The 14,087-nt window shown below is 26.2% G+C and overlaps 1 protein-coding gene across 3 annotated transcripts; it reads left to right on the forward strand.

The window, feature by feature from the left end:
- Window positions 1-8,191: 8,191 nt before the first annotated feature.
- Window positions 8,192-13,741, forward strand: LOC145835779 (optic atrophy 3 protein homolog). Of its 3 annotated transcripts, none has more exons than XM_082943513.1 (2): window positions 8,192-8,336; window positions 12,936-13,741. In XM_082943513.1, the coding sequence occupies exons 1-2, from the start codon at window positions 8,201-8,203 to the stop codon at window positions 13,403-13,405; spliced, it is 606 nt and encodes a 201-aa protein (XP_082799639.1). In that variant the 5' UTR covers window positions 8,192-8,200; the 3' UTR covers window positions 13,406-13,741. The 3 variants fall into 3 exon arrangements, with proteins under 3 accessions (XP_082799639.1, XP_082799624.1, XP_082799632.1); XM_082943498.1 differs by lacking the exon at window positions 8,192-8,336 and adding an exon at window positions 9,508-9,667; XM_082943506.1 differs by lacking the exon at window positions 8,192-8,336 and adding an exon at window positions 11,034-11,172.
- Window positions 13,742-14,087: the final 346 nt, after the last annotated feature.

Below are 14,087 nucleotides of genomic sequence, written 5' to 3' on the forward strand. Positions count from 1 at the left end.
TTTAAAAAGTTTTAGTATTTGTATAATTAAAAGTGTTTGATAAGCTGGTTTAAAGACAATTTCAATAATATCAACATTTTTATTTTAAAAGCTAATATATTTACCAGAATCAATACTAATCTTTGGTTATAGCAATGCTTAAATTGAATTGATATACATTCATTGCTTTTCACATATATATATTTTTTTGTATTCCTATTTTTTACAATCAAGCTCAATATGTAACAAGTTTTATTAACAACAACTTTAAACTTTTTCATCAGCACCTTTACTTTTCAACTTTAACTGTAGATCAGTATTGTGTATAAATTTTTTTTTTTTTTTTGATTTTCAAATCAATTTCACCATTTTCAGATACTAGCCTTTAAATTTTTTATTAGGAATTGTGATAAAAAATTATCTATTCAGCTAATCAGGTTTTTAAAAAGTACTTTACTGTTGTTTTGTTGATATTGTAGCTTATACTGCATGTAAAAACGCAATAACTATAAAGGATCAAATAAGTTCATTTGTGAATAATTTTTTTTTAACATGATAAAATTATACAGAACAAATTAGTTTAAGTGTTTTGTTATACAAAACATCCATTTATTTAATTATATAATAAGCAACAGTTCTATACAGCTGTTTCGTATATGAGATATTTCTATCTCATATATTCCTCAGTAAAGCTAAAATTTACTAAACATTTTTACAGAAATTTAAACTTGTAATTAACTAAACTAAGGATTGGCAAACTTCTGCACTAGACAAACGTGTTAACTGCATAATATTAAAAATTTGTATAAATATATGTATACATTATATAATAATAGTTTTTTTTAAAGTTGAGGTCTATAGTGCTCGACAAGTCAGATGAAAAAAAAAAACATTAAAGTTTCTAAAGTCAAAATGTCCATACAAATAAAAATTTAAAGAATACTTCTATATAATTTAAAAGATATTTTAGCTACTAATAAAAAGTTGCAAATCCTTGGTTTAGTGCTTCTAAAACAAACAAGTTTAAATTTATAAAATTGGCAACTTTTGGTATTTTAGACAAAGCTCTTTTATTTTTTCAAAACATATATTTATATTTTTATATTTTTCGAAATGAAAGTAAAGTAGTAAAATATGCAAGTTCTGGATATGACGTTTAACTGTTCTAGTGCATGACTCGATATTCTAAAGGTTTTTTTGTGCACCAAGTCTTTGGACCAAACTTTTTGAGTGAGTGTACCTTATACTTTGTATTACTTTTAAGGGCTTGTAGTAATCACTTTTACTGATGAAAGTGTTTGTTTTTTAGATATTTACATGTATATTAGCACAGTGTTCACTTGTTAGCTTCTTTTAAATAAGTAACAGATAGTTAATTAATGTTAGTTTTAATTTGAAAACTAGTAATTTTGTATATGTATAACCCTAAAGATTTTATTTTATTTCTGAAGATAAACAAACCATTAGGCTGTTTTACTGCTTTACCGTTTTATTTTTTTTACAGTATATTTATTGTTGAAATTAATTCATAGAAGATTTGAGACGAAAACTGTTTAGCAATTCTGTCAAATTATTTTGTCCTTTGACTGTAAACCTTCAAAAACCTATATTACCAATCTTTAATATTCCCATCTTCTCAAGGGGCGAACGACACAAATCAAAAAGTTAAATATACTCTAACAAAATAAAAATATAAAAGTAAGTCTTATAGTAACCTACTGACTATTTTTTTTCTTTTTGAAAAATTTCAAATGGTTTTAAAGATATGGATAAAATTTGTTTAAAAATATAGAATTACTTTTAATAGTTATTATTTCAGTTTATCTTTTGCTATGATAATCTTATTAATTAGGTTTACAACCACTTTTTTATTTCTTTAAAATTTATATAACTTTTTGAGATATGGTTGTATGATTTTTTAAAAATAATTTGAATTGTCGGAATTTGAATTTTCATGTAATTCTTTTCAACGGATTGGAAGAGTTTGTGGGCGATGTACTTTAGGATTTGCAGAAATGGTCGGGTTTGATTCCCTTCTTTTTGCCTTCTAATTTGATTCCCATCTTAAAGTTGAGTGTAACAGTAGACGTAGCGGCAGGTAACAGTGCACCTGATCAGTTTAGAAATTAGGGATTCTTAAAGGTGGTTATTTCCACGAGATCAGCCTACTCTGGATTTCGAGGCTCCAAGGCTTCTTGTGAAACATTCAAGTGCGTTGAGTCTTGTCTTTTATATCTACAATTTTTCTTACTATGAAACTGTGTATAGTATTTTAGTTATCCGATTTATTGCTAATCTGGTCGGTTCTAGTCGGAAAGGAGATTTATTTGTTTTAACTAAATTCAATGTTGCTCTAGAGATACATTTCTAATTTGATCTCAATAACTAAACAGGGAGTTTAAAGTTACATCATAGTTCTAAAAAAATAGCTTGTTGCTATAACTCATAGTTAATGCGCTATAACAAATCGATTACATTTACCGAGGGCTACTCCTAAGATTAATCATGCAATGTAACCGGGTTGTAGTTTAGAACGTTGTAAAGGCATACTTAAACATTAGTACACAACCGATCGGATGGAAAAAAAGGCAAAAGACAGAATGACAATTAATGCATGTTTAAAAGCCAGTAGAGCAACATAGTTACCTTTATTGTTAACTGGTAGGGCAAAAATGATGTTCCCCAGAAATCAAAGTTTCCATTCTCTCACGCTTAAGTCATGCAGAAATTGGACATTACATAGCTGTTTGTTGATGTCAACTAAAAGCCACAGTAGAAAGTTTGTCACAACTCATCTAATTTCGTGAGTTTTATGCTAAGAAACGAAAAAGTTCTGTCAAACAATCCCCTCTTCTTTATAACTAACTATTTATAAACTAATTTATGTTTCTATGTGTCAAGCGACTTAGCACACAGAAGCATATATAAGTTCAACAAAGAAAAAGAACTGTGAATATTTTTCTTTTTTTTATATTCTAGTAAACTTTTTTCGCTGTTTATGTTTTTATTAACAAACGGTTAACTTTAATTTTAAGATACTTATATTTAAATTACGGGTGCACGACTATTCAAATTCGGACAATTCAAATTCCGACGATTCAAATTCTTAAAAAATGATTGAAACGACTAAAAATAAAAAAATAATGTATATTTTTCTAAAATAAAAAAGGCATATGTAAAGCATATTAATATCTACAGGCCATTTTTTTTTTTTTGTAAAACATTAAATAATTTTTGAGATATGGTCTATATAAAGTAAAAAACATAGTAATTTTTAATAATTTTAAAATATCTTGAAAAGTATTTTAGATTTTGAAAAAAAGAAAAAATTGGCTTTAGATATTATTAAGATCTACGTATTTATTTTTCATTTTTTTAAAATTTATAATAATTATTGAGATAAAGTCCTTTTAATATTTTTTTAAGAATTTGAATTGTCGGAATTTGAGTTGTCCGAATTTGAATAGTCATGTAACCTTAAATTACAACCAACTTTTTTTTTTAGTCAGGATTTTGAAATATAAAGGCAAAAGTTTATTAAATAGTTATCATAACTTTATGTAATTTACAGTATAAGAAGGTAATAACAAAAACAGCCTAGTTTTTGTTTGTGTATTTTATATGGTCTAACTTAGACCCATAAGTTACATCACTTTTGTAAAACTAGATATAGAATAAAAGGGTAATAGCCGGTATAAAACCATCAAATAACTATTAAAACGTAATAAAAAAATGTTTCATTGTCTAAAATTTTTTTATCTGCCAGACTAGAATGATGCATAAAACGTAATTACTCGTTAACAATGATATTAAAACAAAACAAGTAGTAACAAGCTGTAGGAGTTTGTTTGAATAACTAAAATAAATTATAAAACATTATTTGTTAATTTTTACAAACATCTATGCTCTGTTAGTTTAGTAAAAGAGATTTATAAAAATTCTATTTAAGGATATTTTAAAGTGTTGCTTTATAGAATGTTTTGTATTTTTGTATATACTGACTTAGGTTTAACATAATATCCCCTAATGATAAACTTGAAAATACTTTAAGATGACCTAAAATACATGCCAATGCTAATGTAACTAATGTTGCAGTTTACAAAGCAATTTTGATTTTTAATAAACCAGACTATTAGAGTACTATTTGTACAATTATCATTCACGTGTTTAAAATATACATATCTTATGCTTACATGTGTTATATAAAGTATTTGTTGTTTATTTAAGATCCCAGTTTTAATTTTTTTAGTTTTTAAAACACTTTTGTATCTTTTTTGGTGTTTTTTTTATAGTTTTTAAATAAACTAAATGTTCAACAAATCAAAGGTGCTAAGTTGATGACCATAAGGTGTTTTTCTACACTTTTCCTTGACCATATTTGTGAGCATTTTAAAAAAACAAACAACATTTTAATAAAAAATAATTATTTAGGCATGATATTATATACTTTTTGTGGATTTCTAAACTGACTAGAGGTACAACAATTATAGTTTCCACCTCATAGAAATCCTACACTACCAAAGTTTCAGTATCGATGAATTACATTCACCAAAGAATCATCAATCAAATTTTAAAACAAGTTTTCACACTAAAACAGAACTAAAAGTACTTGTTATAGTTTTCAAAACTAACCAAGGCACAATTATTTGATTAAAATTTAACAACAAGCTTAAACACAAACATGAGTGTAACTATTTTAAGTATTGTTTGCAATATTCTTTAATCTGGCATTCTTAAAGGCTGAATATCCTAATTATGGTCAACCAATCTTGTCAACTGAATAACTTTTTTTTTATGGAAAAAATTAAGTACTTACTCCACCTAATTCAAAAAAAAAGATAGTAAGTCAAGCAAATTAGTTTCATCATCTCTTGTGTTGTATCATCTATTGTGTGATTAGCATTTAAAGCTGTTCTATAAGTGGCTTATACGTTTATAAACTCTTGGTGGCTTGTTGTTTTAATCACTCTTTTTTAATCTTAAAGTCTTAAGTACTAATCCTACCAAGTATGGCAAAACTTTTAAGCTAGATACCCCAAGCAAGTGTTTACTGACACTGAAAATTGTTAACCAACTGACAGTTTGACTGTGTGATCACTGTTACAAAGTTAAATGAAAAAACTGTTAAAAATTAAATTTAAACTGATTTAGTACTCAAACTAAAAGGAAATTAGATATTTGTTTAAAAAACAATATATTGTTCACAGTTTTCACACACTCCTGTTAATTTGATAATTAAAAATCTCAGACCAAATAAGTCTTCAAGGGAAATAGAATTCAAAAATATCATTTAACTTTTGAAATATTATATTTTTTGTAAAGAGTTTCCAATACAACCGTATAGACCACAAGTTTTTTGGGGTCAATTTTCTCATAAATTAAAAAAATCACTAAAAATCTATCTCCTTTTTCATTTTTCAAGCAATCTCCTTCAAGTTTTCAGGAAATGTTCCTTACATCATAACAAAAAACATTACTTATAATTTTTAATTAAAAAAAAAAAGAATCATGACAGAATAAAAAAAAAGTCTATTTAAAAAAAGTTATTTTTACTTACAATTTTTTAAAGTCTAAAGTAATGTTTTTTTTTGTTATGGTATAAAGATTAGACTGTAAAAATTTGAAGGAGATTGCTTTAAAAATGTAGGATGAGATAATTTTGCGGTTTTAGTTTTCCCTTCTCATACATAGCCTATTATGTGGCCCGACTTTGACCGGTCATATCTCAAAAACTAATTTGAGTTTTTTAATACGGTAAAAAGCAACTTGAAGCTTAGTAAAAACTCTTTAAAATAAGATCAACTTGTAAAGAACATGGCTCACCTCCCTATGGCCTTAATTTATTAAAATGTTTTTTATTAGCCTAAAAGAAAATTGCAGCAGATTTTTACTTTTGGGATGCATTGACCCACATGATATAGTTTGCCCAGCTCTAATCTAGTATAGTAAAAAAAATAAGTATTAATAATATTTAATTGTGTTTAGGCCAATGGAGATGACCTTGTAGAGAATGAGGAACATAAAATACCTAAAATTATGTTTTGTTTTTTAATAATTGATGCATTATCTGTTACAACCACAATAATGTTAAAAATAAAATCTAAGATAAATAAACAATTAAGATAAAGACCTATTTGAAATACCTTATGTTGCTCTCATATGAGGTCATTACAATTCAATTTTTTCAAATTGAATTTTTTCGGAACTTAAATATTAATCAGTGACTAAACAAGCATTAAGTAATGTTTTTACTTTGAAAAGTCAAAATATTTTTAGATAAAAATATTTAATTAATAAGTTTCAAAGTTTAAGCAACTAAAACGTAGGGAAAGAACTTATTATTCTATAAGAAATAAGCAAATAAAAATATTTTACAACAGTGGCAGCTTATGATGATTTTATAGAGTGTGCAAAATTATTTAAATTACCTTGTATATTATTGTATTCTACAAAAAAATAAGGTTATGTTAAAAAAGTTGAAGTTGATTTTTTTATGAGTTATGACTGTATATTAGGGTGTTTATTTTTACAGCTACTTTTGAGTTTCAGGCTGGAAATGATTTAATGTTTTGTATTGGAAATTATATAAAAACACCCTGTACAAAATTTTAGATGACTTAAAGAAGCTTTCACCTTGGCACTTACCAATTTTCTAAATTTTGTTTTGTGAAAAAAAAGAGAGGAAGTTCAAGAAAACTTTAAAAAGTAATAAAGTGCATGAAATCAAGAAATGCCACCATAAAACTTTCTTTGAATTGTTTTAAATTGTTCATATTGTGTTTGTGTGATAATTCGTCGCATGTAAAAAAATCTCAGCTCAAAACTCTAATTTTGAATTTTTCGGATCCCATACATTTTGCATTAGGGTGGTTGTTAGAAAATTGGTTGGTGCTAAGGTGAAAGTTTCTTCAAAACAAATAAAATTTTGCAAAGTGTGTTTTTATGATGCTTAAAAAAACTTTAAAAAATTCCAACCAGAAAATCAAAAGAAGCTGTTGTAATAATAAGCACCCTACTGTATATGATGTAATTTATATTGCTCTTTACTCCTTCCTTATGGAGTATGTATTGCCATGCTCAACATAAAAAAGCATCATATATAAAATTTAGTGTAAAATTGTTTGTTTTTTATACAACTATTTATTTTCTAACTTATTGTTGAAACTTTTCTACTTTTTCTACAAATTTTGGCTATTTTGTTTATTGAATTTTTTGAAAGCTTTTCTATTTGTAATGTGTTAAATTAATATTTTAGTAATTTAATGAAATTTAATCTATATTATAGAACACTTTAGATTTTAGTTTAATTCAAAGTGAATAAATCTTTAACTGATTAAATGATTTAAGTTTTTTCTTAGAAAACAAATAATATTTATTGTAAATTATTAGTTCACTTATTTTGTAATTTTTAACAATACTACTATTTAGTTGAAATAAAACTTAATTCTACCAGGGTTGCTAGAATTTAAGGCTAGTTAAAGTAAAAAACTACATCTAATTCAGGAAACTTAGACCAACTTAGAATAGTTTGTACTTTTTGTGACTTTAAAAAACTCAGAATAGTTTAAAGATTTTTCAATAATACTCCAGCAGTTTTTTAGTTATAACTTAAAATTAAGTTAAGTCTGTTTTCAATTTTTTACTTTATTTTTTTTTGTCATTAAATATAGGTAGTTTTTTATTAAAATGACTTAAGTGTTTGTGAGGTTTGTGTTTATTTAAAACTTTGTTTTTAAATACTAAAAATAGCCAGCACTTCAGCCAGGGTCTATCTTAGAAGTTTATAATAAGCTCTGGTATATATAGTTTTTTATGATACTTGCATATGAACCTTAGCAATAAAAATTGTAGTTCACTATAACAATCAAAAAAATACAAACATAATTTTTTTAACAAGGTTGTGTTAGATAGTGCTCTTATGTTTAATAAAGAAGTGTGTAGTTAAAAGGATCAATCTATGTTTCAGCTCTTAAAATAAATTTTTGCTGTATGTTATTTATAAAAGAAGTAATACAGTTAAAATTGTAATTATATTAAGTGTTTTTAATTATGTTAAGTTTTTTGAAAACAGCTGTACTACAAGTTTTGATGTTTACACTAAATTTTAAAGTTGATGTTTAGTCTTTAAAGAATTCTTGATTAAAAAAAAAGTTGTAATAAAAAGTTTTACAACAAAATATTATTTTGATACCTTTTATAGAAAATATTTAAAATCAATAAAATGCCTGTCATTCCAATGTACAAAGTTATACCTGAAGTTTTTAAGACGGCAACAAAGCCATTGATAAATGCAGTTAAAGCATATGTAAAAAAAAGTCCCTTTTGGAGAGACTCAGTGTTTCTACAAATGGCTAGAAGTAAGCAGTTTTTTAGTACATAGCTTTAACGCCTACTTTTGTAGGTATTAACTACTAACTACGGTTTAAAATAAAGTCATACTCAGATGTATTAAGTAAATTTTCCGATGCCTGGACTTTTACTACACAAGTTTAATTTTTTGATATTGTAAGTCCTTTCCACAAAATATTGTCGTTAATAATACTACAACCAAATTTAAGTTTTTATGTAATTAATGTATATAGAACTTAAGGGCATAGGGGGGGGTAAACACCCTTTTTTGGTTTTTGATCTTATTTTATATAGTTTTTACTAAGCTACAAGATGCTTTTTACAGATTTTAAAAATTCAAAATAATTTTTGAGATATAGCCGGTCAAAGTCGGAGCCAACAATAGGTTCCTTATGGGAGGCGCAAACTAAAACAGCAAAAATAGACTATTTTACTAAAAATCTATCTTCTCCTACGTTTCTTAAGATAACTACTTCAAACTTTCAGGAAATTTTCCTTGATATATTTAGAAAATTCTGTTGGAAGGAATTTTGAAAAAAATAAAAAATAAAAATTTTATATAAAAAATAAACAAAAAAAACAGTTTTTATTTTGTTTTTTTGTTATAAAATTTTAATTTTTTAATTTTTTAAAAATCTGTTCTGACAGAATTTTCTAAATAATGCAAGGAACATTTCCTGAAAATTTGAGGTAGTTATCTCAAAAAACGTAGGAGGAGATAGATTTTTAGTGATTTCTAGTTATTTGCCGTTTTAGTTTGCGCCTCCCATAAGGATCCTATTGTTGCCTCCGACTTTGACCGTCTATATCTCAAAAAATATTTTGAATTTTTTAAATCTGTAAAAAGCATCTTGTAGCTTAGTAAAAACTATATATAATAAGATCAAAAACCAAAAAAGGGTGTTTACCCCCCCCTATGCCCTTAACTATGTATAAAAGTTTGACTATTGTTATACAATGTACTGCTGTAAATGAAAACTAAAAGTAAAGTTTAGAGATTTAAAATCTATACACTACAAAATAATAAAAGTACTAATAAACTATTTAAAAAACTGATTTTTTTGTTTGATTTTGTTTTATTTCCATTTTTTTACTTTTATGCATGTTATACTAATGATTGCTTTACTTTTTGTTTATTTTTGGTAATGCATTCTAGTTTATTTTGTGCAGATATGTTAGTAATAACATTAAACTAAGTTTATGGTTCTTGGAATTCCTTTGGCTAAAGCAGCCCCACTTATTCTTAAAATAGTAACTAAGCCCTTAGTTGAGACTTTAAAAAAAGAAGCTAGAAAGGGTTCCAGATGGAATAACCTTGTTGTGCTGCCTCTTGCACGTTGTAAGTTTTTAAAATGAGAATCTTAAGCAATCTCCTTACTGCCATAAAAGTTATGCTGTGTGCTTTCTTTTTTGCAATGATTAGATGTGAACACTGATTAACTTAATTTCTTAATATTTTCTTTAATGCTTTACTTATTAATAACTAATATTAGTAGAGTGCAACTGTTGTAGTTTTATTTTTAATATTCTGTAAATTAAAACAGTTAAAAATTTATATTTGGTTTTCAAGTTTTGAAAAATGTGAACCTTTTAATGAAAAAAAGTTTTTAAGTAAAGTTATTAAAACAATATGTAGTTTAATTTCTGTTGTATTGGGCCAAAATATATTTAATTAGCTTAGAGTCTAATAATATATTTTTTTTAATAAGTTATTTTTCATATTTTAGAACTTTTTTAAAACTATACTGTTGTTTTTAAGGGTATGGGAATGTAAAAAAAAATTTCAAAAGTTTAAAATTGTTCTTATATGATAGCTCAGAAAAGTCAATAACAAAACCATTGTTGAATTCACTGAGTTTTGATCCCTACTATTTAAAAAAATTACTTTAATAAAAATAAAAGTAAAAAAATTAGATATATGATATTATTTGAAAACAAAGTTGACCTCTTTGCCATTAAAATAAGTTTTAGTTATTGTTACAAAACTACTTGTGTTCTTTTTATAAAATGAAATTTTTGTACTTACTGCTTTTAAGTGGATAAGTTAATAAATCTTGATAAATAAATTAGTTGTTTAAAGTATTTTTGAAATTTAGAAAACTTGATATATTTTTGATAAGAAAACTTATTTATTTTGGTACCAATTCAAAGTTTTAACGAAATTTAAATTTTATAAAGTTATTTTTTGTGTCAAAATAATAGTTTATGGACATAGCATATAAAAGTTGATGATTTGATATAACTAAACATATAAAATCATCAAGTTTTAAATGCTTCTATATACTATTTCTATTAAACTTATGCTGCCTATTTTAAGTTAACTAGAAATGATTAAAAAAACTATTAAAGAAACTGTTAAATAAACTTTTGAAGTAAAGTATAAAAACAAGTGACAACATAGACTTGCATAAAACAAGTATAATTTTATGCTTAGTTATCAATATTTTATGCTTAATTAGTTTTTATTTAAATTTAAATAATTATAACTCTTTTTAATGAGTTTTGTTAAAATACTTTACTAGCTGAATTTATAGAATGTAATGTTTTTTGCATATTTAATTGTTTCTACTTTAACAGTGTGAATCTTTTTTTGAATGAAAAATTTAGGTTAGCAATTGGTAGCTGTTTTTATTTTTTACAGAAAGTTAAATACGTCAGCTTTTTTCTTAACAAATACATTTTACAGCTGTATTGTTTGTTAAGCTATGGTTTTAGGAGTGCCTCTAGCTAAGTTTGCTCCATTATTATTTAAAATTGTATCTAAACCGATAGTTGATAATCTAAAAAAAGAAGCTCTTAAGCACCCAGAATGGAAAGAAAAAGTTATACTCCCAGTTGCAAGATGTGAGTTTATCACAGCTTGTTTAATTTTAGAAATAAAAACAGTGTTTAATTCAAAAAGTACGTTTGCAGGTACAACATATTTTATTTATTTACACTAATTAGTTATCTAACACTAATAGTTAGTTGAAGTACTATAAAACAAATTACTTTCACAAAGGTAATATTTGAGTGTTTTTAAATCGAGAGTCTGTTAATACTTTACAAGAAGATTGTAATAAGTTTGTTGATACAAAGGTTGTCTCAATAAACACAATTTTTAGCTAAGATTTTATTTTCAGTTTAGGTTAAATAAAACATAAAATGTTATCTACAACCTACGTGTTATATAATCCAAATTTTTACAATGTTGGTTTTAAGACTTGCATGTTTTTTCTCAGATTCCTTATATACAAAATTTATTACAAAATAAGTTTTTAGTAGATTACAAATTTTGAAGTTTGTTTCTTTGCACGTTTATTTAAAAAAAAGTTTTTGCATGAAAGTAGTTGAAAATGCTCATTGTTAATATAAAATTTTAATTTTAATTAAGTTGTGGTACTATTATCTTTTTCAAATTCATGTTTTCAAATTAGTTATCATAAGTTGTCTTATATTTTTTTCCATGACAATCACATAAATTTTATTGATACATTTTTTAATTTGTTAATTTTGGTATGTTTTTCAGACAATTATTTCTTAAAATAATTTCTAGCAGTTAAAAACTGTTTTAAACATACAACTGCATATACTTTATAATTTTTTTACATAAGCTTACATAGTATTATAAACTAACAAGCTAATGCATGAACAACTTATTGATTCATAATTTAGTTTATTGTGAAAATACTGATTAATTTTATAATTATAAAATCTTATAGTAATAATTGATATTATGAAAACAGGATTGCCAAAAAACCTGGAATACTGGAAAAACCAAGAATACTGGAAAAAACTGGAGTTTGACAATTTAGGCTAAAAACCTGGAATTTTTAACAAATTCACTAAAAAACCTGGAAAAATCTGAAACTATAAACAATTTTTACATGTCAAGTAGTAAAATTTTAATATGACAATAAAAAATCTACCATTTAGATAAAAAAAATTGTCACTATCAAACTTTTTTTCATCAAAAAACACATTTAAAGCAGCTTTACAGTATCTTTTCAATGTACTTATACTACTTACCACAGTTTTCAATATTAAACTTAGCTTTAAACTAAAAATAGTTCAAAAAACGTGTACTTTTAAAAACCTGGAAGAAATTCAGAAAACCTGGTAGTTTCTCAAAAAATTTTGGCGACCCTGTAAAAAATAAAGTTTTACAACTACATTATCTAGAACTAAATAACCAATAAAAGTACCTGTAGTCTTGGACAAATAATATTTCTAAATTAATCTCAAGGTTTTATCCTTAAAAATAATTAACAGCTTGTCATGATATATACCAGTGAAGAAACAATCTTTAGAGATCAAACCGTTTTGCTACCGTATTGAGCCTTATCTAGTTCATTATTATGTTTTTTTTTTATGATTTTTAGAATAACTTTTTGGTGACAAGCCTAAATAAATGAGTTTCAGTTCTTTGCTTGTATGTTTATTTTTATTTTTTTTTTGATGGCAGCATGAAGATAAGTGTTACCAGAACAATATATACAAATATAATTTTTTAATTATTAAGATTACCCAAGCAACACCTTTTTACACAATTACAATAATAAACTAGTGTTGTTAGTACAACAGTGATCTAACCAATTATTTTAAATGTCTCACTTTATCTCACGCAGACTACAACAAGCTTTCCCTGAGGATGCGCTTGTACTCCCAGGGCCTGCAGCGCAACAAGGAGCAGATAGAAAGGTCGGCCCGGATGTCGGACGAAGCGGCGCTGGACCTGGGCGCGGAGCTGGTGGCGAACACGGCCACGCTGGGCATTGGGCTGGTGGCCATAATCATCGGACAGTCGCTGGCCGCCAGCGCGGAGAAGGAGAAGAAGGCGCAGCAGGCGGAGGCGGAGAGGGAGCAGCAGGAGAAGATAGAGGAGCTGGAGAACAAGGTGCTGGAGCTGGGATTCGCCTACTCCAAGCTCGACACGCAGTACAGGGGGCTGGAGAGGACCGTGCTGTTCATGAAGGGCTACAACGAAGTTTCAACTAAGGAAAAAAGCCCTGAAGATCCTGGGGAGAATAATCCTGATGATCCAGAAGAGAAAAGTCCTGAAGTTCCCGAAGAGAATGACCCTGCGCCTGAATCCTGATGCAGAGTGAGTAGTTGAATTTTTCCTAGGTTAATTTTCGCCATTCAAGCTGGTGATTCGGTAGGTTGCTATTTTGATATTTAACTCTATGCAAGCATTAGTAGTGTTTCTAATGTTTAATTTTCAAATTTCTTGATTGATTTTAAGACTGGTTTTCAACATTTTTTTAAATAATTTACTACTAAACAAATTAATACATGCATTTTAAAAAACTTAATAAAATTTTTAAAGTGTTATCGTTTTGAAATGAACTTGACCTTTTAACATTCGTTTAGTTATTTATGCTTAATCATTATTTTACTTGACACTTTTTCGTACTCTTACAGTAAATAAACCATTACTTATTGTATTAGTTGGATACCTACTGTGATAAATTTGAAGAAATAAATTTTAAACAAAGTTTAATTGTTTGTATCTTCATCTAAAAGTTATGGAAATGTTGTTAGTTAGACAATTTTTTTTAATTTTTAAAGTTGACTTTTTCAAAAAAATTTTGTAGTTTTTTTACTAATTAGGTACTGGTTTATCAAAAGTTTTGTTTTGTTTATAAATTACAAAATAAAATATCAGAAACTGTTGCAATTATTGTTGTTTATTTTAACAAATTAAAGTTGGAAAGTTTCATTGTAATAGATAATATTTTCGGCGCAAATTTTCTTCAACCTTGCTTGGATGCCAGGTA

Source organism: Thalia democratica, chromosome 1 (assembly GCF_965202585.1).
Source record: "Thalia democratica chromosome 1, ktThaDemo2.hap1.1, whole genome shotgun sequence".
NCBI classification, from domain to species: Eukaryota; Metazoa; Chordata; class Thaliacea; order Salpida; family Salpidae; genus Thalia; species Thalia democratica.

Excerpts from the sequence above, each read along its gene's own strand:
- LOC145835779 (XM_082943498.1), top strand. The coding sequence starts at position 9,529 with ATGGTTCTTGGAATTCCTTTGGCTAAAGCAGCCCCACTTATTCTTAAA. Across the intron at positions 9,668-12,935 it reads TGTGCTGCCTCTTGCACGTT|ACTACAACAAGCTTTCCCTG; the intron begins GTAAGTTTTTAA and ends TATCTCACGCAG.